General features: G+C 41.2%; 2 protein-coding genes across 2 annotated transcripts in view; both read right to left on the minus strand.

The window, feature by feature from the left end:
• Positions 1 to 802: 802 nt before the first annotated feature.
• On the minus strand, positions 803 to 3,841 carry gatc (glutamyl-tRNA amidotransferase subunit C). The gene is made up of 5 exons (XM_080467288.1): positions 3,523 to 3,841; positions 3,387 to 3,437; positions 2,235 to 2,404; positions 2,015 to 2,118; positions 803 to 1,896 (listed from the first exon to the last, which is right to left on the minus strand). The coding sequence occupies exons 1-5, from the start codon at positions 3,703 to 3,705 to the stop codon at positions 1,835 to 1,837; spliced, it is 570 nt and encodes a 189-aa protein (XP_080323414.1). The 5' UTR covers positions 3,706 to 3,841; the 3' UTR covers positions 803 to 1,834.
• A 2,094-nt stretch (positions 3,842 to 5,935) lies between these two features.
• Positions 5,936 to 24,097, minus strand: part of sgsm1a (small G protein signaling modulator 1a) — a gene marked incomplete at its 5' end in the record, with an annotated part of 33,547 nt that continues 15,385 nt past the window's right edge. Inside the window, 23 exons of the mRNA XM_080466565.1 lie at positions 5,936 to 6,041; positions 7,700 to 7,867; positions 8,286 to 8,382; positions 8,818 to 8,927; positions 9,067 to 9,149; positions 10,893 to 11,017; positions 11,118 to 12,290; positions 12,517 to 12,588; positions 13,322 to 13,504; positions 13,592 to 13,720; positions 14,567 to 14,712; positions 14,846 to 14,910; positions 15,362 to 15,491; positions 16,067 to 16,210; positions 16,301 to 16,436; positions 17,227 to 17,390; positions 17,529 to 17,596; positions 18,180 to 18,304; positions 18,767 to 18,904; positions 19,278 to 19,423; positions 20,452 to 20,519; positions 20,611 to 20,763; positions 21,024 to 21,186. Of these exons, the coding sequence (XP_080322691.1) occupies positions 5,953 to 6,041; positions 7,700 to 7,867; positions 8,286 to 8,382; positions 8,818 to 8,927; positions 9,067 to 9,149; positions 10,893 to 11,017; positions 11,118 to 12,290; positions 12,517 to 12,588; positions 13,322 to 13,504; positions 13,592 to 13,720; positions 14,567 to 14,712; positions 14,846 to 14,910; positions 15,362 to 15,491; positions 16,067 to 16,210; positions 16,301 to 16,436; positions 17,227 to 17,390; positions 17,529 to 17,596; positions 18,180 to 18,304; positions 18,767 to 18,904; positions 19,278 to 19,423; positions 20,452 to 20,519; positions 20,611 to 20,763; positions 21,024 to 21,186 (3,875 nt within the window). The 3' untranslated portion in view covers positions 5,936 to 5,952. The remainder of the gene's footprint in view (positions 6,042 to 7,699; positions 7,868 to 8,285; positions 8,383 to 8,817; positions 8,928 to 9,066; positions 9,150 to 10,892; positions 11,018 to 11,117; positions 12,291 to 12,516; positions 12,589 to 13,321; positions 13,505 to 13,591; positions 13,721 to 14,566; positions 14,713 to 14,845; positions 14,911 to 15,361; positions 15,492 to 16,066; positions 16,211 to 16,300; positions 16,437 to 17,226; positions 17,391 to 17,528; positions 17,597 to 18,179; positions 18,305 to 18,766; positions 18,905 to 19,277; positions 19,424 to 20,451; positions 20,520 to 20,610; positions 20,764 to 21,023; positions 21,187 to 24,097) is intronic.

Here is a 24,097-nt window from a genome sequence, read left to right on the forward strand (position 1 = left end):
TTTTCTCTCTTTTCTCTTCTCTCTCTCTTTGAGCGTTCCCCCCGGTCGTGTACGGCAACCATGCCATCTTCTAACGGAGAAGGAGACTCCAGGTCTCTCCCTGTTGCAAGACCAAAATCTGTTCTGACTCCGAAGGCTCTCAATCACATCATATTGTTGGCCCAAGCTGCCGAACAGGACAAGGGCAAAAACAAAAAAAAAAAAAAAAAAAAAGTGAGCTGTTTAATAGCGTCATCACAATCTGGGTAGTTCTTTTGTTTTTTGCTTTTTTTTTTACACAGAAACAAAACAGAAACAGAAACATTCGATTGATTTCCCTTTGGGCATTGAAACAATGAAAAGGAAAGAGTCAATGATGTAAACAGTCTACTTTTTTTGCAACAGTTGAGTCACCATTATAGTAATTATATAACTATATATATATTTGTAGCATCAGATTTTTTTTATTAATTTACTGTGTTATCATTATAGACATTTTTCTGTGTCACATTTTATTAATTATTAGCAGCCTATTACCTTATCTTGCTCTAGTACATAGAGCAAGAATAACTTAAAGAACAGGAACAGCAACAATAAGAGCATTCACTGACAACACAACCGAAATACTGTGTGGTGTGTGTGTTTGCCAGAGACTGAGAAAGTCCAGTCCACATTGAAAGTGTGCCAGCGACACAAAGGATTTGGCAAATGGTTTTGGTCATCTTTTTTTCGGCTGGGTGGTATTTACACTTCCTTCTTTTATCCCTGACTGACGTTCATGGGGCAGGGTTGTTGTGAAAGTGAATGGACACAAAAATGTCTTGAGGGTCCACAACAGGGGGATTTTTATATTACATTACATTTTTGTCTCTTGACCTGATAGTGAAATAAAAAAAGGACCATAAGAGACACGTTCTCTCCAAGTATGAACGGATATGCATGAGCAGTCAAAATGATGTGTAAAGATACATTGCAAAAGCACAACAGTGTGTATGGATGTGCAGTAAGTGTTAAATAATTCAAATGAAAGATGACTGATGTCAGCAGTTGTGGGGTCATTTACTTTAAATATGCATTTAAATCACAAGTAACACACAGACGTCCAAAATGGCAAAGATACTTCCTCTATATTGCTTGATCCTGCGGAGGGTTGTGGGGCGCTGGAGCCAATCCCAGTTTATTGTGGAGGAGGACAGGATTCACCCTGGACAGGCTGCCAATCCATCACGGAGCAAACCCACAGAGACAAACAAGGACACACACTCACACCTCAGGGAGAACACGCAAACTCCACACAGAAAGGCCCCCGGCTGGTACCATTGTGCGGCTCTCATAAAATACTTCATCACATATCAATAGACTGCAGCTGTACAATGTGTATACAAAGGAAAGTTCCTTCAGATTTCAGATAACTTTATTTGTTCCTGGGGGTAATTAAAATATTTTGACTTAAAATGTTCGGTGACTGATGAAACAATATGTAAGCAGTTTTAACTGTTCCTTTAGTCCAGTGGTTCTCAACCCGGGGTTCAGGACCCATTTCATGGGGTTTCAGGTGTTACAAAGGCCCGAGGCTTTGTCTTCTTTGAGGCTGTCAAAATAATCTTCGCACACAGTTTAAAAAAAAAAAAAAGGAGCAAAACATTTTACACTATCTAAAGCAGGCCTGGAAGGCCTTTAATAATGAGATGCAATCTTGGCCATACATAGTAGGGATCGGAAGGTTGCTGGTCCGATTACACATCTCCCAATGTCCACATTCTTCTTCTCATCAGACGTCTATGTTACACTGTAGACGACGACGACACACAAGTTTTCCTCAAAGTAATAAATATCAAGGACACATTTACAAAGGTCAAAACTCGGAGTGCTTCAGCATGGCCGTTCGGTCCTCCCTCTTTGGTAGAGGAATATTTCCTGTTGTAAGAAAACAAACGTCAGTTGATGTGGATGAGTGAGTGGATGAAGTTTAAAAGACGATTGATTGATATGTAGTCTAGCTTTTTGGATAAATTTATTGGAGGCCTTTTTTTACCTGGTGGCGCCACAAAATATTCTTCCACTGTGTTTTTTGAGAGCTGAAGCAGTTTTTCTGCGCAGTCACCCGCCGTCGCTGCGTCATTCCTCAGGTATAAATCCCTGAATAAACACAGGATCACATCGACAAACAAGTTCCACAAGTGTTCACACTGGAGTTATTGTTTCATAAAAAAAATAGTTCCCAAGCAACCGTGTGTGCACTGTGTGTGTCATACCGGTCCTCCAGAACCGAGTCCATTGGTTCGACTCCTGTCGTGTCTACAACATGAAGCTGATCTGCAAACCGGATGGCTTTCTCCAGACAATCTAGTCCTTGTTTGGTGCGGAAATCCACCAAGGCCAGTCTCTCCAGTTTGTCCACCAGGTCAGTTGGGACTTGGGTGGGCTGTGAAGTCAAATCAAGTTGACATATATTTTAAAACCAACAACTGTGGAGAAAAGTGCTGAACAACACCTAAAGACAACATCAGATCAAGGCATCAAAACTACAACAAACAATCACAATGAAGACGTGACGTTTCAGCTTGAGTGACTATGGACCTCAAAAACAGGCAGCTCTCTCTAAAGTTTCCTAGGTCAAGACACCATACACCAGGTTGTTTCCTTACATAGAATCTGTCACCACTAGTGTGTGTCTCAAATGGTGAAAGTACACCGAGACTCCAGAACCAATAAAATGCTCTAAATAAATCCATTCATCCTTGAAGTCTACCCTACAGTGTGTCTCTCCCTGTCAGTGCACAAATATGATGGATTTAACTTCAAACTTACTCTGCCTCACAAAAGTATGCATCAAACACAAGATGTTTGTCTTAAAAAAACAACAACTGAATTTTGCAGATCAGACAGTCCAGATCAGTATGTTGAGAATAACAGTCACTGAGTGCATTTTAAAATAAATGGTGCCTGAAATCCTCCAGTCCAGCACTTATATGACAGTGGTTTTGAATTGAATTTTCTACCCTTTATAGGACAGGCTTATACTGTACTTATAAACATAAAATTTTATCTGAAGTTGTCAAAGTGCTTCAAGATTGTTTTTTGACAACTTAATTTTCATAAATCAATTTTGCTTTGCATGCAAAATGCTGTGTGATTTTGTCACAAGTACTTCTGCCTCATCATATTGAATTCATCCATCATGTGCATTGACCCGATTTCTAACTGTTGAAATCCTAAAAAAAAAAACAGCAAAGTTGCCAGAGTTTGGCGCAACCTTTTAATCATGACTTCAATGCATCAAATAGGTTTGTGGGCTGTATGATCTCAACGCATGCTGACACATTTGTATTTGTGTGATCAGCAGTATGTACAATACTGAAGTTCCTGGTCACACGTGGAACCGCAGTACTGCTCAGTGAGATTACCGGCGGCAGCTGGTCTTCAGGTACTGGCTCCCACGTTGGAATCTGTGGCACCTGGAGGAGAGATCCTCAGGTAACTCCACTGACAGGTCGGTGTTGCTTTCAAGAATTGCTGGATGTATATAAAAACGTGTTGTACCTTGGGGTTATGAGGCCGAGAGCTGAACGGACGGCTGAGTGTTGTGCTGTTGCTCTGCAGACATTCTCTTCTGTTTGTTGCAGGAAGTCCATCGTCTGTTAACAGCAGCTTCAAGGAAGGTCGAGCTATTTTCCGTGACACGCCGGGACATGTGCGTGAGATAGCGAAACTAAACGCCGACATTTTCAACACAATGAGTTAACTTGCTGTGTTTAAGATTTAACAGTGTGTTGTTTTACTCCTAAGAACCGTCCGCTTGGTCTAGCACCTAGCTCCTCATTGCTAAGAGGGAGAGCACGTATTTTTTTTTACCGAGGACAAGGAAGGCACCACTCCCCTTCCTCTGCATCTGATTGGCTAGTAGTCCTGGCTGTCAACACCTACTGGACATTGATTGGTTTGACGCCAAATGACGTTAACCAATCAGACGTCGGGTCGTGCCCTTAACCTTGCTGTCATGTAACGTTTGTGACACCTGTTATTTAGCGTTTCCTACGAAAACAAACGCTTCCAACATTCACATGGACAGTGAATTATGGACAATATGAAACATTCCTGAGCAAAATCTCTTTCAAATAAATCCATTGTGACGAACTACGGAAAGAAACTCGATATACATGGAAAACATTGTTTTACTGAGTCAAAAACAAATCTTGAAATAATTTAATAACTTCAGATTTACACATGCTTTGCTTTGAGGCTAATCGATCTCATTAATCCAAGCTTCAAACAATACTGAGATAGTAGTGCTCATCCTAGAATTTAATAAAAAGGATGACACATTTGAACTTCTTGTGAGTTTAAGCTTCTAAGTGAGTGCATTTGCCTCAGGAATCTGAACGCATGTGCAGTACCTTGGTTGCAGTGGTGTTTCTGCGTCAACATTCTGTTTGAATGTAATAAAATGCACACATTTGTTTGGAAAAATAATGATTCCATTTTTATTTTTTTTATTATTAAGAACATAGACCATTTAATATATATGCATGTCTGAACTGTTAGTATAGAATTTGATTGTTTTACAATACACATGTAGTAACAGGCCACAACATAAAAATATGAGCTTTACAAACAAAGCAGCATCTGAATGACAACATGAATGAATGAATAAATACATAAATACTTTGGCATATAAATGTTACAATAAATTAAAACAGGTTTTTTGACAGCAGTTAGCATTCACAAAGAAAACATCAATATTAAATGCAGCTCATCTTACCACATTCATGAAACAACACTTGAAGAACAACCCACTGAATTCTGAGTGAGATAGTTGGAAACAAATCGCCAAAATTAAATTTTGTTTAATTGTTACAAAGCCCAAATCTATCATAACCACAACATAGATGTCAATTTGAAAGTTTCCGATATTGTATCTTTAATTTTCACCTCTCTGTCTAAAGAATAGAAATGAACATCAAAACATTTCATTTGGTCACTGTGAATAAACATTATCACTGCCTTATCTGCACTCCTTTATATAATCATATTTAAGAGCAAGTGAACATCTGATTTAACTAACAGGCACCGGACAATATAGGACCATACAAAAATCAAAGTGGCCAAACGGCAGGCCTTACAAAATACACAGCGGTTAGCTGAATAATTAAAAATAACTCACAAGGATTATCAAATGAAGCCCAGATGTCCATTATTCACTTAAATATCAGGTTATGGTTATAATGTCATTCTCCTAATTTAAACACATTTTGCACATATAACAAATCAAGACATACTATTTGGCAGACAAGGCAGCTCAAGACACTGAAAACACTGAAGGAGGCTAAATCAATGACTAAAGGCTAAATTATACTGAATGCTCTGTGTTGAACTGAACTGGGGCTTGTGTTACAATTTGGACCACAAGCCCGTCTTGTGAGTCAGTCGGTAGCAATCAACTTGATATCTGCGTGTTGTGTTTGAGGAATGTTAAAAGTCTGAGGACAATCATTTCATCATTAAGGGAAAGGAATAAGCGGATAGCTTACTGATATATATCGTAGACTTTGGCTATTAAAATAATTACTATAAACTATTTTCACAATGCATTTTCTCATAAATATAGTCTCTATAGGTTGAATTTAATTCTGCATTTTGGTTTGAAATGTGCAACTAAAACCATCTTATCTCAAAATATTAAGTGCACTCTGATTGACACTTGAGGGATTTCTGAGAAAAATATTTAGAAACTAAATAAAGTCTTTTTGAAACCATGTTGGCTTTTACTTCAGTATACTGACAAATATTGAGCGTCTATTCTCTTTCACCTGTTGACAAAATGGAAACATAGTGGATAAGGCGCATAGCAGCGAGTCGCGATTATAAAGGCTTTCTGTATGTCCGTGCATGTGGACTCGTATGTGTTTTTGTCTTGTGCTGCTGCAGCCGTTCACACTCGTACTTGGAAGCAAAAGAAGACAAACAGGACAATCACTTGTTCTCGATCAGCATCTGCACCTTGCACACCAGATCTCTGGCCACGGTTAAAACCTGCTTGATGTTGTGGTGCTCAGCCATTTCTGAAAGAGAGAAAAAAGAAGCACAAGCCAAAACAAGACAAGTTTAACATTCTGACCAACGCTGGAGGAAAGCCTCCACCTCTCACGATGCACAAGCTTCGCCGCATGCCAGTGAATCAGGTTTAGTTGAATGCTGCACTTCTTATTGTTTTTCACAGCATAAGACACGACTGTATGGTAACAAAAAGCATTACTCTTATTTTTGCTTGCATACATGCTTTTTTTCCCTTTTTTTTTTAACAATTGAATGAGTTTGTATGAATAACATGTAAGTGTCTTAACTCTACCACTTATGTTTTTGCACTGAAGCTCATTCTATAATTTGGCATTTTCTGTGTTACACTGACAACAAATTAAAAATGTTAAACGTGTTTTTGAGAAGTCTTTCTGTCCTAAACCTATTCCTTTCCATCATCGTGATTTTTCAAAAGATCTTGCTGTAAATAACTGCACCAAACGCAGATAAAGAAATCTCATGAAAACAGCACAGCTGGATGTAACAATTGAAGTCTGTGAACTGAAGCTTTTTATCACATTTCCCTCATGGGAAAGAAACTCCCCAAAATCATCTAATAGGAACTACAAAGCTTTTGTGGCCAAGAAGAGCAACCTTGGACTCTTACGATAAGAGACACTCGAGAGAATTTGAAATACGATAAATCTTTTTTATCAGCAGACCAGAGTGAGCCTTGAAGAAACTGAAGCAGGCATTTTTTCATCAAACTCATTTTGAACTAGAGACCAAATATTAACTTTGATATCAACAATGAGTCAGTAAACAACTATTCTGATTCAGATGTGGCCACTGTAGTATTATAGGATCTCTCTAGTATTATAGGACCTCTGTAGTATTATAGGATCTCTGTAGTATTATAGGACCTCTGTAGTATTATAGGACCTCTGTAGATAGCAAATATGGTTTGGACCCAGTCCAGAGAACTCCAGGTTGACCGGGTTAACTAAATACTGAATGTCAATCACTCAAAATCTCTCTGGTTCAAATGATGGCTTGCTGCAAAAGGAAAGCTTACGTTCAGCTTTTCAGTTGTGACTGAATCACAAAACACACTACTGTAGTACTCATTGCACCAACTGTCATTTGTCATTTGAGCTGAAATTCTACAATTTGTAACGCCTGCATGACAGATTCAGTTTATAAACCTCTGATAAGCTTCACACAGCTAAGACATTCCGTTTCCAGGATTCAAACAGGACTGATGTGCTCAGTAATGGATGTTTCCCTGTTTGGAAAAACAACCTAGTCAACAAATGCTTTACCACCGACGAGCCTTAACCGGGACGCCATGGATTTTTCATGGTACTGACCACTGAGTAATACACCATTGAGGTTCTCCTTGCTGGTGCATGAACAGAAATACAGTACGGTGCACATGTTTTTAGGTACTTCAGATCATACAATTTTTGTTCATCGTATCACTGTTGATGAGACATCTAATCCCAAAGTGACCCCAACTTCATTCCCACAGTAGCAAAATTCCTCATATACATGCAGTTTGGATATCTTGGAGGTTGTGCCACATAGTGACGTAGTGATCATTACTCTTGCTTCACAATGTGAATATATCCCTTGTTTAATTTTCACTTGTGGATGAAGATATGACACTTTACACATTAGCCTCAGCTGCAGCACGTTTTACCATTAAAGAACTTGATGATGTCTGTGAAGTCCATGTTGTTCTCCAGGATGATGTCCCTGTACATCTCCACCAGCGACAGAGCAATGAACAGGACGAAGTGACTAGAGGAGGCGTACTTGGCTGCCCAGATAGTTTCCCACACTGCAAACACGTCATCATACACCAACTCTGGAAGACAAAGAATGGAAGTTTGAATGCATCAGCACTCGAGGGTTCATGTCTGAGATGAGCTGGAGCAGCTATCAGTGGAGGGAGATAAGAGAAGTGGCAGGTATTTGCTAAAAAGGCAGAGCTGATCTGTTGAGAAAAGAAAAAACGGGATATACTGGGTTAGCCAGGTAAATATTCAGTATGGTGAACTGTGGAGCCAATTTATATTGTGGCAGCCAATTATTTCTAACACCCACGGATAGTTTTCCAAAAATAAAGCTCCCTCCTATATATTTCCCCAAGCCTTAATAATTGCATGAATTGGCCACAAGCAGCCAAGCGGTTTGGCATTTTATCCACAAATGGAGCCTAAAGAGGAAACACTGGTCCTTCTCTAATTGGTGCAAAACTCTTTCACACAATGCCAACACTTCACCTCGCTTGAAGTCGAGGAGAAACCAGCGGTAGCAGAAGTAGAAGTGGGTGTAGTCTCCATTCTGGTGCATAAGCTCAAACAGCTCAGAGTCCAGAATCTATACGGAGAGGGGATCAGAGGAGGTTCACAGGAGGGAAATGTTGATGAGATCAGTTGTGAGAGGACGATGTGAAAAATATGAGAGTTAGTAAGTAATAAAGGGATTTAGGGATGCGAGGCCGGGAGTGTCAAACATGGGGCCCGTGGGCCAAAACAGGCCCACCAGAGGTTTCATACCGACCACTGGGATGATACATAAAGAAGAGAATGACTGTTATTGTTCATGTTTTTTTTTAATGTGTAATAAATTTAAGAATTTTCAAAATGAAATCGTACTTTGCACAGAAATATAAAAGATTCAGAGCCATGACTTGATGATTTCTAGTTGAAATCAAATAGGGATGCATGTGACTTGAGCTCAAATTAGTTTGACACCCCTGCACAACACGGGCTCAGTTCAGTGTGTGCAAAGGTTTGAATGGCAATGTGTCACCTGGATCAGAGAGCGCATGTTTGCAAAGTGAGTATCCATAGCTCCTCCATGTGGAAAGTTTTGATTCATTCTCTTCATGAGTTCAGTGAAGCAGCTGAAAGCCAGAGCCTCTGGAAGGAGGGCGGAGAGGGAGGTTGAGTGAGAAAGTGAGTAGGCAAACTGTCGTCTGTTGTTTCATCAATAACTGTAAAAATACACCAAATGTCAGAGAGGAGGTAAAGTAAACAGTGAATCAGCGTGTTGACTCACCATCATCTAGAATGACTAGGAGCGGAGCCAGCAGGTCACACATTCCCTGTACGTACCCGATGTCAAGATGCCTCCAGATATAGCTGCAAAAATACAATCAAGAAAAAGGACTGATTCCGTGAGTCATGTGCAGCCGTCCAGATTTACAGGCATTTCAATACTTCAATACAACCCTGAAGCCAAGCAGTGGCCATTTATTAAGACAAACAAATTTGTACTCTACTAAATCTATCGTTGATTACATGATTGGGCAGCTCAGTTGTAAATATACTCCTGTTCGCCAGCAAAACTTTAATCAGTGTGTACTTCATTGAGCACAGAGCTGACATTTATGATAGATTTCAGCTACAGTTTAGAAAACTTGGAGTTTAGAAATACTGTGGTGAATTGTAAAGTGCTGCTCACCTAATAAACTTGTCTGTGCCATGAGAGTGTTTTGAAGACATGACTACATTTAGAAAAAACATACATTCAAACAACTGAAACAGTCGACGGTGGTCACCCTGTAACATAAGGCAAGAAAGGCTATTGTTGTTTATGTATATTAAAAACCTGTCCTGTAATCTCCATTCATAATCATACAGATCAGATTAGGCAGATAATTCACCAGAAAAGATCTGGACTTTGAGTTAAATATTAAGATCTCAATTTCACTGTAGATCATGTGAAACCACAACCAAATGACATAAGCTGGGGTTTCAATTCAACTGTTTTCATATCTGAGGCTGCTTGCTGTGGGCTGGCTTCTGTGGAGGGTTTACATGTTCTTGCTCTGCATGTGCGAGTTATCTTCAGGTGCTTCCACAGTCCAGATAAACTGTTTGAGGTTAATTAGTGACTCCGAATTGCCTGTAAGTTTGATTGAGTGTATGTGTTGCTGTCTGTTTGTGATTACCCCGAGCTGAACTGGACTGAATTGAATAAAGTGCTATAGAAGATGGAAAGATGTGTGAATGATGTCTCTACAATGTCCGTTGCTATGACTGGCCTGGGGTGCACACTGCCTTCACCCATAGTCAGGGCTGGAAGGCCCTGAATTGAATGGAGTAGTTTTGATGTTTGTGCTGTCACAGATAAATGGATGAATACACAACTGATGCTACTGTTTCAATTTCCAGCATAAGGACAGAGCATTTAGGGTTCCATTTCCAAAATAAGCTGTTTCAGGATTCCATTTCCAAAATAAACTGTTTTAAGAAATTGCAATTCAATTCTGCTCTCAAGCTTGTTTTGTGGCCCTACAAACAGATCTCTCATTATCTGCAGCCGTAAGATGCATTAATAAGTTGTTCTTCTGGTTGGTTGACTCTCTGATGGGCTAACCACTGTTTTTCTTTTTTCACGTGGCCTTGTTATGCTGCTGGATGTCTTGAGCAATGAGCATGGAGTGGGGGGGACTGACATGTGGCACAAGAGCCTCCTTGTAACATCACAAAGATATGCAACTCCAAACAGTTTGTTTTTAGGTATGTTTGCTGAATGCAGTGTGTACTTTCTCTACAGAAGCTTTTCTTTGTTTATAGTATGTATGTCTATAGCACAAACGAAATGAGAGGCTACTTTGTTACACAAAGGCCTTTAATGAGCTCTATTTTTTCTATATGTATAAAGATTTTGTGCATCTGAGGTACACTGCTGTTTTTTGTGATTGCTTAATAATCAATTCATTCTTGGTTTGGTGCAACACAGACAAGACCTGACTTATTAATCAGAAATGAATGAGGCAAGATCTGCGTGTTTAAGCACTGTTTCTAAAAGAATTTACAATTTTCTCATTTAGCATTTTAATATCCTGCATTATGCCTCAGCTGCTGTTAGTGTTGTACCTGCACATAATGTTGCGCAGTTTCTCCAGGTTTGCAGGCGTGAAGTACCAATAGTTTCTGTCACATCGCTGGACGTCCTTCTCAATCCGATGCAGATTTAATGTATACGAGTCCAAGCATTCTTGCTGGAAGAAAGAGCACTTTTATAGTAAATAAAGCACACTCAAAATAGAGCTGCTTTGCTTGAACGTATTTAACTGGATCGTTTGAAAAAGGTGCACATACAGTGAAAGTACTCCCAGTCGATACTTCAGAGGTCACTTTGTTCTTTCTGCTTTCAGATGAAGCCGAGGAGTCAAAGGGAGGATAAAGGCTCTCCATCTGTGGCTCCTCCGACAGGATGCGCTCGTTGCCCTCAGGACTGAGCTTTCTCCGCTCCTCCTCCTGCCTGAGCTCAGCACGAGGGGCCGACTCCTCAGAGGAAGACCAGGTTTCAGAGTGTCCCTTCCTGCTTAAAGGCACCATGGAAACTTTGGCTTTGGGGATCTCCTCCATCTCTATGGCTGAGGGAGACTCATCAGACTCGGTCATGACCTGAACCTCATCTTTCTGAGAGATACAATAGGTTTCTCTTTCTCTCGAGATTCCAGTTTCTGCTGGAAGCTGGGAGCTGATTGCAGGATTGTTTTTCGTTTCAACGCCAGGACCTGTGAATAATTGTTCTTTCCTCTCTCTCAATAAACCCTCTTGACTTGTGACTGAATGATGCAATCTTTTCATCTCGTCCATGCTTCTTTCTACAAGCTTTGAAGCTTCCTCATTCACTATTTGTTTCCGAAGACTTGGTTCATTGAGTTCTGCTTTGGATGGAGCTACTGTTGCTGCTACTGTGTCTTCAGCAGGCACATCGTTTTCTGTTTCCAGTGATTCTACAGATTTACCTTCTTTAATATCAGTATCCACATTTTTCTCTTCAAGCTTGGTATTCTCAGTTTGAACAGCTTCTGGCTCTGCAGGATTTTCCTGTGTTTCAGGCACCAAATGTATCTCTTTTATGTCCTTGCCATCATCTGCCACCTCTGCGGTAGAGTTTCCTGCAGTCTTGGTCACATTGCATGTGTTTTTCCCCTCCCCTTCTTTCACTTCACCTTTCAGCTGCTTCTCCATGTCCTCTGTCAGATCATCATTCTCTCCACCGGCAGGTTTCACTGAGCTCTGGGACGCCTGAGGGACTGCAGCAGATTTCGGGGTTGTATCAGCAGCACCACTATCCTCTATGCTGAAGGAGCCGTCCGACAGGCCCGAGGTAACGGAGAAGTTGCGCGAGGAAGGATGTCCGGAGTCGGGAGAGCTGGTCCCGTTCTGCACAGCTCCGTTCGGCATCTTTGGGGCCTGTTTGGCCTCTTCGTTCTTAGGCTCGGTCTCAATCTGGTCCACCTCCTCGACAGACTCAAACACCTGAAAGAACAAGCCAAAGGGAAGCCGACTACTCCAGGGGAAGGGATGGGAGGATGTGAAGAACTACCAGGAGAGAGCATGCAGGAGTGAGGAGTATTGGTTCAAGATGTTGAAAACATGTGCATTAGTTGGCATAGAAAAATACAACATGAGCATTGAGGTAGTTAGATTACTTATACAGACAGAGTTCACTACTGCAGGTTGTAATAGGATCAGTCTCTGGTACCTGTGTGCTGCTGCTGGAATCACTCTGCAGGTGAACCAGGCTCTGCCTGTCCGAGCTTTGGGAGGACTGGGACTGCAGAGTAAAACACATTAGAGCGAAAAATACATCACAAAAATATGAATTTATGTCATATTGTATGTTCCCTAGAGTGCCATGCTCACAATAAAATCATCAATTTGTGTATGCTGTGCTTAGATGTACAGAAATATACAACAATGGCTCTCTGTGCTGAGGACATTTCAGTGTAAGTACATGCTTGGTGCACTTTTCTCACTGTGGAAGATAAATCTAAAGTGTTTCAGGCCATGTGAGATGCACACAGAATAGCAAGCGACACACAGTCCGCATTCTGGTCTTCACACTCGGACAGTCAGACATAAAGCTACAGTGATTATACATGACTGTTCACAACCACTCGACAATCTCCTCCACAGTTCATTTTAATTCCTCTCTGCAGTCCAGCCTTACAAATCATTAATCTAAACTTCCATCAATTATTAACAAAGCTTAATGCGTTTTTAATTACTGTGTAGAAAAATGGATCTGAACATTTTACCAGTTTACTGTTGTTTTGATGTATAAATAATTCACGTCATAGATACATTTATACTGCTCCTTCAACAGACACGAAGGTTTTCCTCATTTAGGCTTTTTTGGAAAAGAAAATGGCCCATCTTGGAAAAGTCTAATAGCTGCTCCCTATGAAGCGTATCATGACTTACTTTTTAGTTCCATGCTGCACTGTTAGTAATGTTTCAGTGTGGGTGATTTTTGTGATCTGCTTATGCTTCTCTTACTCTTTTACCTCATTGCTCACAGTGGAGTCGTGATGCGTCATTTTCTGACTGGAGCTGTCCATGCTCGCCACGGAGGAGCACTTTGCTAGAGCCGCGGCGTGCTGCTCTTTCTCACGCTGGCGGACGATCTCCTCACAGCTGAGCCACTCGCGCATGGTTTGCTGGTAGTGCACTCGGACCTGATCGTCCACCTGGGATAAAGGTGACCAATCCGGGCTCAGCATTGAAAGTGGAAAAAGGTTGGCGAGCAAAGATATAATTGTGGGAAAAAAACAAACCTCTTTCCTCTCAGCCTCTGACATTCCAAACTGGTAGTGACCCAACAGGAAGGGCCAGACTTCTTTACGCAGGGAGGGGTCCACGCCACCAAAATATACAAGCCGCAGCAGCTCCTGCTCTTTGTAGGTCTGGAATACATCTCTTGGGTTAAACTGATACTTGAAATGCAACACAAATAAAAAGAATGTTTATATTGTCAGTATATCATTAGTATACAGATATTCAGTGATGCTTTTTGTTCTGATGTGGGAGACTTTGCAATTCATAAAATTACTTTTATCTCTTACACGAAGGTGGCAACAGTATTCACATTCCTTACTTGAGTAGTGAAATAAATAAGTTATAAGTTATTCTGTAGTGAAAAGCTATAGAATATACTACGATAACAAAACACTTCTCTCCACAGTGTCTCTCATCAAGTCATCATCCATAGGGTTAATACAAGTAATGAGACACTTTGAGAAAGTAGGAAGTCAAAAACACTAAAGAAAAATAATTACTTGAGCAAAGTAAAGATACCTGCAAAGTAATACAGAAGCAAAATATTTAGACTTTGTAACTTCCCACCTCTGCCCCTAAATGCTGCCAAAAGTGGACTCGTTTACCCCGGTAATGAACACATATGCACTCTTGTTATTCATGAAGAAATAATCAGCTATAGGGGGAATATTTAGCATTTTACACTGTCAAGTCAAATTCTGCTTTCCAGACTGACAGGACAATAAGTCACGCCTCGTGCACACGAATGGTGTGAGCCATGGGATCAGCATAGGATGAATACTGATGAGACAAAGGATTAACAGAATGAAATAGAGGTGTGTGTCTGTGTCTGTGTGTGCGCGTGTGTGTGTGTGTGTGTGTGTGTGTGTGTGTGTGTGTGTGTGTGTGTGTGTGTGTGTGTGTGTGTGTGTGTGTGTGTGTGTGTGTGTGTGTGTGTGTGTGTGTGTGTGTGTGAGAGTGTCAGTGATACTCACAGAGCAGTCTTGTAAGAACGTCTTCCACACATCAGTGGTGAGCCCTTTGCAGGCATCGCAGGGCACGTCGGGCGCCACAATGGTGTGATTGACAAGAGCGGAGAGGTGTGTGCGCACAGTCGACAGGTGACGGCAGTATGCCAACCCTGTTTGACAGTACAGTTAATTAATTAATGCTTCTACAGAAGAACGTGCTAATTAAAGCCAAAACATTTTCATTAAGAAATGTGAAGAGGAATTTGATTTAAGGGCTTTTTGCAGAATCGAATGAACACATACAGCCATAAAATGCCCTTGAGATGATTTGATTCTTCATGTTGTCACACAGCAACTTCAGAGGAGTTCTGCAGGAAAACAAAAAATATCACTTTATTTATGCGGAAAAACACTCTGACATTGTCAATTTCCCTTTCTTTAAACACGATTGAACTGTCATTTAATTAACCATGGATTAGGGATGTTATTCAAATTGTGTGCCTCTGTGCCTGATGCTTGGAACAATGTTTGGGCTGACCTTTTATGAAATGATGAACTATTGTGCTGTCATACAGACAAAATTGGCTCAGCAGGTTGCCTTTCCACCCATTGCCTCCAACTACATCTTTTATCTGCCATATCAGTTAATTCTCCCGGGAGGTAAATGTCACATTGTCATCTGGTAAACAGCTGGATTCTTGTGTCTTTGCCCTGTGGTTTAAGATGTTGGGGAGTGGGTGCGTCTTTGCAGCCTTTGGTGGGTGCCCTGGTCTTGATTTTTACAAGTCACTCAAGCAGGGAGCTATTTTGGTTGCTCACCTCTCATGGTTACATCCTTTTGGCGGTGCACCATCGGAGAAGCTCCCCTGAGAGCAGGAGGAACACGACGACTTCCTGAGAGTGGGATGCCACATTGTAGCTCCCTGATCCATCAGATCTGGAGGAGTCACTGCAGCACACACACACACACACACACACACACACACACACACACACACACACACACACACACACACACACACACACACACACACACACACACACACACAGTCATTGTCACTTTAATGAGCAGCAGTTACATTTGCACTCAAATGATTAAAACACGGCTGTAAACAGCTTTGCACGAGTGTAAGTATGCAGATCAGTTGTGACTTGCCCCCATTACTTTAAAGCACATTTTGTATTTGATTCCTGTGAAGACGAAGCACGTAAACAACATTTAAGCGGTATGAAATGGATGCACAATTTGAAAGCATGAAGGCATCGCCGTTGGTTCTGTCCGAACAAAGCGAAAGATCAATTGAGCATGATCCTGTTCCCAGTTCAGAAGTTACATTTCATCTGAGATCATTGGTTTAAAAGGTTAATGCACTGCAATCAAGTAATTCAATGTGGCTTTAATATCGCCAGACATCAATAAAGTTTGCTGCAGGCGCGCAACAGCCGAGGAGGATATTAGATACAGGGAATTAAAGCAAGACAAGCTGACAGATAGATGGACGAGCTGAGGTGTGATGGTGTTACAGCTGTTTCCTGTGACTGATGGGTATTCCTGAGGACAGCTGCAGGACCTCTTGGGTACAACCAGGGTCCCTGTTTTTGACGTGGACTGTCCACCCAGTTGAATTGAGAGGGAGGAAGTCAGATGGGTGGCATGGGTTACTATCACTGTAACAAACAACGAGCCACATTTTCATGAAAAATAAACAATCCGGTGAAGCGCCTCAGCATCTCGCATGTTTATTTGGTTCCACTCACCAAACTCTGACTGACTGTTTGGGAAGAGGATGCGGAAGACATAGTCTGTGGCCTCGTCCTCCTCCTTATCTGAGACCGAGTCTGAGGATCCAGATCCCTGAGGAACCCTCTTCCGCAGCTTAGGAAACACTTTGCCCTGCAACAGCAAAATAACTTATCAAATGAATGGTAACAACTAAAAACCGTATCCATTAGAGCTCATTTAAGCCGTCCTTGTGAATTAAAAATGACGAGTGTCTGTATGATTAAGCCTATTAATAGTGGCTGAACATGTGTGGGTGGATTTCATTACTCAGGATAGTTGCTTTCATACTGCTGTTCACATCCTCACAAAAGCATCCAGTCATTCACCAAGACATTTCTTCTGTGGTGGTGCAGAGAGAACATGAAGTCACACATTCATCACTATGACTCCCGAACAATATTGCAGAAAGATTGTAGTTGCCATACATGAAGTGTTGTAATCGAGGACTGGTGGTGGCTACATGAATTAGTTAGGGGAGTGTTTTTGGGAGTGTCTGTTGTCTGTGAATGTTCTCATCTGTTCACTTTGCCAGCATGTGTTTTGGATCATCATCGAATGAGGAGCGCTTGGGTGTTTTATCTTCCGTTAGCCACACATTTATTCAGTATTGGTATATTCTTGACAGCTTTTGCACAGATTGCACAATTCACATAGTTCAAGCTCTCATAAGAAATGCTACAAAAGGATTCGGTACTGGCTTCGATCATGAAGATGTGTGACTTCACTTTTGGAGGTACACTATCATGTAAATACATAATGCACATTGTCAATTACTGCAGCTGCTTTTTGGTTGAGCCATTATAGCCAAGAAGATGAGGATGACTGAATGAGTCCAACAATAAGGATTTGTTTTTATAGTGACAACAAAGAGTGACTCTAGAGAAAGGGCTAAAGTACTGACCTTTCCCCTCTGAGACCAGAGTGGAGGATCCAGCTGGCCGTGAGGAAGAAGGCCATTCTCCAGGCAGGAGAGGAACTGGAGCAAATGGCCTCCTTTGGGAAAGCGAAGGGGAGGCCTTTGGATCCCATCCTGACTGACAAGCACCACCGTCCCCCCACTGTCCACTGACGGAGAAAAAAGAGAGATGATTTACTCATTAGTTATGATAACATGTTGCCTGGATGATTGATTGCAGGTTAAGAAAATGTAAGCCATTAATTATTACCAGAATTGCCACAATGTTAAGGCTTATATACACCTACCTTGCTGATGACAGTGCAAATAAACTATCTCCTCTAGGGGGATTGTCATGGCATAGTCCCAATATACACTGAAAAACATGGAATGAAACACAATCAGTATATCTACAATCCACAGTAATTTGAAGCACATCGAGTAGACAAGGAGGCTCAAAACGAAAAACAAATCCAACAGTAATGTTTACCTATTATCTGCTACTCAATCTCAAGGGATGTTAATTTTAGGGCTAAGAAAAAAAATGTCAAGCTTGGGCACACAGAGAAGCAGGCACAGTTGCCTAGTGCAATAATCAATTTTGGAGTGAGAGAAACCATGCACAGGCACAGGAACATAACATGGTTTGCCAGCTTGAGAAATGTCTGACGGGTCTCAGTCAATAAACCATCTGTTGGCTGCTGGTGTGCAGAAAATAAGACTCATCAGATCAGCAGCGTTTATTCATTGCACCGAGCCCCTGAGCCACACAAACAAGCTGCATTATTCAATAACTTGTTCAGTTACATAAATAGCGTAATGCGTTTGCACTTCTATGAGGAGAAACACTACATGAGAAACATTCTTGGTAAGAGGACGTTCACTGATATTACCAGGTGCAAGTTTTGTAGAGACCGTCATTAGAATCACAATCTATTCACAGCTGGAGGATTTTGCACCTGTGTTCATAGTCCAAGTCTCCAACTGAGCCGTTCATGAGCTGATTGGGGGTCCACTTCAGTGTCATGAGGTCAGCGGTCTGGTGCAGAGAGAGGTAGCCTGGAATAGCCTCCATGTCATCCCTCTAAAACACCCACGAGGATGGATGTTATTAATGTGAGGAAAAGAACGCAGCATTGGTCAATAGATGCAAGCCTTAAAGGGACTGTTGTGATGCTGGAGAATGAGACAAATATCTACATACGGGTAACACATGCAAGCAACAAAATCCTTTGTTTCTTCCAAAAAGATGGAGATACAAAAGGCTCTTCGTATTCACCACACGTCCTTGTGTTGCTATTTTAGAGCAAACTAATGAAGTCTGGGATGTTTAAGCCTCAAAGTATGGAGGCTTTCGGGAATACATCCAGGGTAAAAACATCGCACTGAGGAATACGACAGTTGTTCTGAGATATATAGGATGACGGTGTAATAGATCAAAGGCTTTAGCTTGCAGTGCAATATTCCTGAGCTTTTAATAAGATTGTTTCTGTGAAGGGCCGTATCTTGATGTCTGCAGTTGCTGAACCTGAATTTAGACAGTTACCGGTTGCACGAGGACATTGTTCTTCCCAAACAGAAGCGTTGCCCTGTTGTTTTGATGAAGTGACTCCACGTATTCACGAGCGGATGGTGAGGGAGAAGGCCGTTCATCCATGCTGCTGCTGGAGTGCCGCTTCTGGATCTGCACATTACCCAGACAACATACATCAAGTCAAACAACAAACTCATGGCTAACATCCAGCCATTCATTTGCACCAGTGCAGCCTCCCATGATCCTGATGCAAAAGACAAGTTTATTTTGTGCTGCAGTGGGTGTTCTGAGTTACTCTCGTCCACTGATAATATCAAGACAGAATGAGTGCAAAGGTTTCAGATTCACTTGTTTCTCTCTCCTGGGACACGCTGTTCTTCACCTAATGCAATAATCTTTGCACGTTCTTCAGGCAGACAGTGAACATCTCAGAACAAAATGTAACTGACTGTGAGACACTGCACGTCCGCTAATACACTGGAAAGGCACAGGCTGAGCAAAAATGTTTCTGAGTAATACTTACACACAGTGCAGGCCGTTTAGTGGGGGAATCCAGCCTGCAGTGGGCACTGTGGATACGGTGCCGTTGCACCAACTCATCTGCAGACGGGTCCGTCCAAAAGTGGTCTGCTGTCTTCATCTTAGTGTACTCCAAAGCACAAGGTCCGACTGTGACAACGATGTAAATACTTAATGTATTTTTTTAGACACAAAAGATACACCAAAAAGCGAGTAGCTACATTTTGGAAACTACAGGTGGAAATGCAATCGACAGGGCTTGAAAGGTGGCCGCACAGTGAGAATGGGCTTGTGGCCTTTCTATGGGGAGTTTGCATGTTCTCCCCACACCTGTATGGGTTTAGTTCCTGTACTCCTACTACATTCTGAGGTCTGAAAACATGCACTCCAGGTTAATTGGTGACCAAATCGCTCACAGGCGTGAATTTGAGTGTGTGGTTGTCTGTCTCTCTCCGTTTGTCATGTGAAGGACTGGTGACCAGGTACCCTGACCTTTTCCACAGTCAGCTGGAACTGGCTTGAGCCCTCCAACAACCGTGAACTGGAGAAAGCAGCATAGAGGATGGACGGCTTGAATCTTATCTGTTGTTACGTTTCCAATCTTGTTAACTCTTAGCTTCTTGGTTTCTATGACCACTGTCACCTCACTGCAAGAATGATCCTGGTTAGAACCTGGGACCTCCTTGTGAGGAGTTTGTAAGATTTATTTTGTGATATCTACTCATATAAATTTTTCTCCTGGTGTGCCAGCTTCTTCCTGCAATTCAAAGCTAGAATAAGTTACTTGTTAACAGTAACTAACTTTGCTCTGTAGAGACAGTTGGAAGCTCAGTGAATGACATTTTGAGTCCCAGATTGTGTTTTTAATATTTTTCAGGATTTTTCAGATGAAAAGATGCTTGTACATGTATATAATTTATCTTACATCTCACTTGTTTGAAAATCACAGCTTTATAATCCCAAAACATTTTGAAATTGTGGGAACAGGCTAATCTAAAAACACAAGCACAAACACTTTGAGTTGCCTGCTGAGGTAGTTGCTGCTGATGAAAAATAGACTCCCACTGGTTGATTATCACGTTCTTGAGGTAACTCTGAAGTTAATCCACACGATGACGTGTTATATTATATGTTAGATGGCTACAATACATAACACAATGGTTGCAAAGTCAACCTACCTAACAAAGATGCAAGGATAGGACCGTCCACTGGGTCCATGAGAACAGCTTCTTTCTCATAGTATTTACTAGAAGACATAATGTAACAGAAAGATTTTGAGGGGACATAAACATTCAGTGACACAGGCAGACATACCAGGATTTGGTGTTTTGGTGTACCTGCTGTTCTCCACTAGATAGAGCACAATCTTGTCCAGCACCTTCTCAAACAGAGCTGCCCTGATCCAGAGGTTCTTTACTCCATGTGGTGTGAGGTTGGGCAGTCGGGGCATTTTGCGAAGGCTGTCTTGGCTTTGCAGGCTTTGGCTGCGCCTGTGGAGGACGAGTCACAACTTTTAATGACAAAAACAATGTTTTAAAAATTCTATTAATTAAAACCACATTACATGAAGCTAATAGGAGGAGAGATTCAAGTTTCAAACGGCTCAAACACATGAATTATTCAAAAGCTTTTTACAAAGGAAAACCTTCAGACAGACATTTGTTTTTGGGGACAATCAAACAGTCTTTGAAGCGAGCTTTGAAGCCTGCTGTGATGTGCGAGTACGAGCTGTGAGCTATGAATGTCTCACTTGGTCTCGATGATCTGCTCCAGCTCCTGGGCCTTTCTGCACAGCTCCTCGGCTGGGACAAAGCTTTTCCCAACCTTCATGAAGAGCGCCGCTATCTTGTTGCTACGCAGAAAACCTGCTGCTCGTCGCTTCAATCCATGCAGAACACATGCCTCCACTGCAGCTGTGAGGACACAAAGACACAAAGGAAATGCATTTTCCCACTGCATGTCAAAGCAGCTGAGCAATAAAGAACGCAATAATCCCACATAATAACAAAATGATGAATAGCCACAGTTGGAAGCAGATTTTTGGCACATGTTCTTGCCATTGAAACATCAGTATTGTAAGTACGCAAGAACAAGTTTCCAAAAATAAATGACTTGGAAGCAGGAAATAAAGTTGTAAACACAATAGTTTCGCTCGTTATTTACTCATGAAGGTAAAACAAAGAAGGATTAACATTTATTGCATTCATTAGCAGCTGTGCTTAAGTTTCATATGTTTCCATGATGATCTGGTTTGGTGTCTTAGGTTAAGAAAAATCCAATTTCTTAATACAGAAAAAAGAATCAAGAAGTAAGATACCCATATCCTAAAGAGTTTTTACATAACATGCTGTCAACATCAAGAAAATTATTTGGTACAACTTTTATTTGGACTTTTTGAAAAGCACAGAATGTACTATCTTGGGACCTTAGAGCCATTAAACTGCAGCCTTGATGTGTGGGTATACTGTAATGACTCATCATGCAATCATGGAACCAGCACTGCCTTAATTAGAGTTGTGAATTAAGTTAAATTACATCGAGACACCAAGGAAATCAAAGCCTTGGATAAATTTCTTTTAAACAGAATAAAGGATAAAATTGAACTATATTTCTCTATAATTTTATCATAAAGTTGAGCTGAGAAAATATAACTTATGTTGCCTGGCGACTCGTGACCAAGTGACTCCCTTCTGACATGAATCTGATATAATAATGACAGAATGTCATGAAAGGTATATACACCGACAAAGCTCACTGCAACATATTACACCTCAGCTGTTACATCATTTTTCAAAACTGGAATTGTATTTTCTTTTTCATGAGTCTGATCTGTTACTGACTTCAGTAGCACAATAAAGTACTTTTTTTATTAATCCAGTTTGAAATCAAATTATAGCAGACATTTAATGGTGGGGGGAAACTGTACGTGCATGTGAGTGCAAGAAGATCCATCTTCAACTCCAGGCATTTCTCTGTGGCATTTTCATGCTCTTCCTGTAGATTTTATGGGTTCTTTTTTTCAGTATAATGATTTTCTTCTGAAACATTGGCTCCAAATTGGCAGTAGGTGTGAATAAGTATGTGGGTGATGATCTGTGTTTGTCCTGTGATGAACAGTATCATGCCTATGGAGTACTCGTTTTCCACTTCTGGGAGAGGCTCCAGTTCTCATGAGCCTCTCAGGGATAAAGCTGACACAGAGGTTGGTGGACGCATAATACATCAAACCTATAGAAACATGTTTAGGCTCTAAAAATCTAGCTGTTTGACTCCATCATACAGGAAGTTGACACACTTCCACAATCACTTGACTGCGTTGAAGAACAGACACCCTGCTTCCCGCTCAGGCCTACGTGGCAGCGCCTGAAGCCGTGTTGACATTTGAGTTCGCTTTCAGGACTAATCCTGTGGCTCTGTTCACATGGGGTCAGGGGGAAGGCTGGGGTTGCCATGGAAACCCCTGTTGATGGAGCGATCGAGGTCTAGGAGAGATGAGCGGAGGGAGGGGCAGCAAAGACTCATCAGCATCATGATCTCATTCTCTATTCTCTGCCGCCGCCGTTTCCTCCATTCTCCTCCTCTATACCACTGATGTTATTATACTCTTTGTTTGTAGAAGGCTTCACCTCAACATAGGTGATGAATGTATCATGTCATCTTTTTTTAATCTTCCTTTCCTTCTGTCTTTTGCTCCTGATCTCACATCATTATAAGGGCAAGCAGCTAAATGTCAGAACAAAGTGCTGCATTAAAAGGTCTTGAGATATAATTTGTCATACTTGCTAACGAGCCTCTGATGGCACGGTGCCAAAAAATAGAAGCTCCTTCTTTGATTGTATAAAACAAAAAGTGCTTCCTTACATTCATGTTTCTCACACGATAAAACACATTTTGAAAACTACTGTGAATCTACTGTCATTGCAACTGAACCATAAAATGAGATTAGCAGCATGTGAGTTCCCTTTAAACAATTTTCTTTTACCCTATTATATAGCGTTTTATATATTTTTCACATACAGAGACCTTAATGCATTTAGGTTTGAGCTGATCTCTCTTTTTTTTTAAGAATAATAGACGCTAACAGTGACTGGAAGTTGCATGAGGAAAGAAGCATTTTGTCTGTGGGATTCCTCCTTTACACAGGCCCTCCTGGTAAAAACAACTACTACACTAATTAATTACCTCTAATCCTTGTGTATCTGTGGTGACTGACGACACTGAGGGACTGTCAGTGACACACAGTTGACTAACATTTCACCCTAAGCACCCAAACCAGATTTAGCATGGGCATTTGAGTTAGTGAGTGAATGACTAAATGGCATCTGATAATGTTTACAATGAGTTAATTACTCATTCATAAAGCTGAAATAGTTTGACTTATTTCTTGACGTGTTTGATTTCTTCTGAATAATTTCTTGTAATAATAATTGTTTTTGTCATTTAGTGGCTTTTAAACTGTGAGAATATATAACAAAACCAGTGTTTTGTTAGCTGCCTCAGAAGGAATCAATGTAGTTATGTTTACACTGCCCAGAAAACTGCACGACTGTTACACAATAATATGGACCAATACTCTTAGCTGCAAGTTAGCAGCCAAACAGTGCAGAAAAGATGAGAGGAATGGTAAATGACAACACTGTTAGAAATCTCTGGTCACAGGGTCTGGGTATGTATTTGTTTATTTAACTCATGGTTCATGTTTGTGCTCTAATGTGATGTGATGCCTCTCTAACGCCCCTCTCGGTTCAGGTAATCTTCTGACACAACCTTCATGTCCCACACTCCGCTCCATGTTGCTCTGCAGCTCACCTGGTCCTTCTTTGT

The sequence above is a fragment of the Lipophrys pholis genome, assembly GCF_963383615.2.
Source record: "Lipophrys pholis genome assembly, chromosome: 7".
NCBI classification, from domain to species: Eukaryota; Metazoa; Chordata; class Actinopteri; order Blenniiformes; family Blenniidae; genus Lipophrys; species Lipophrys pholis.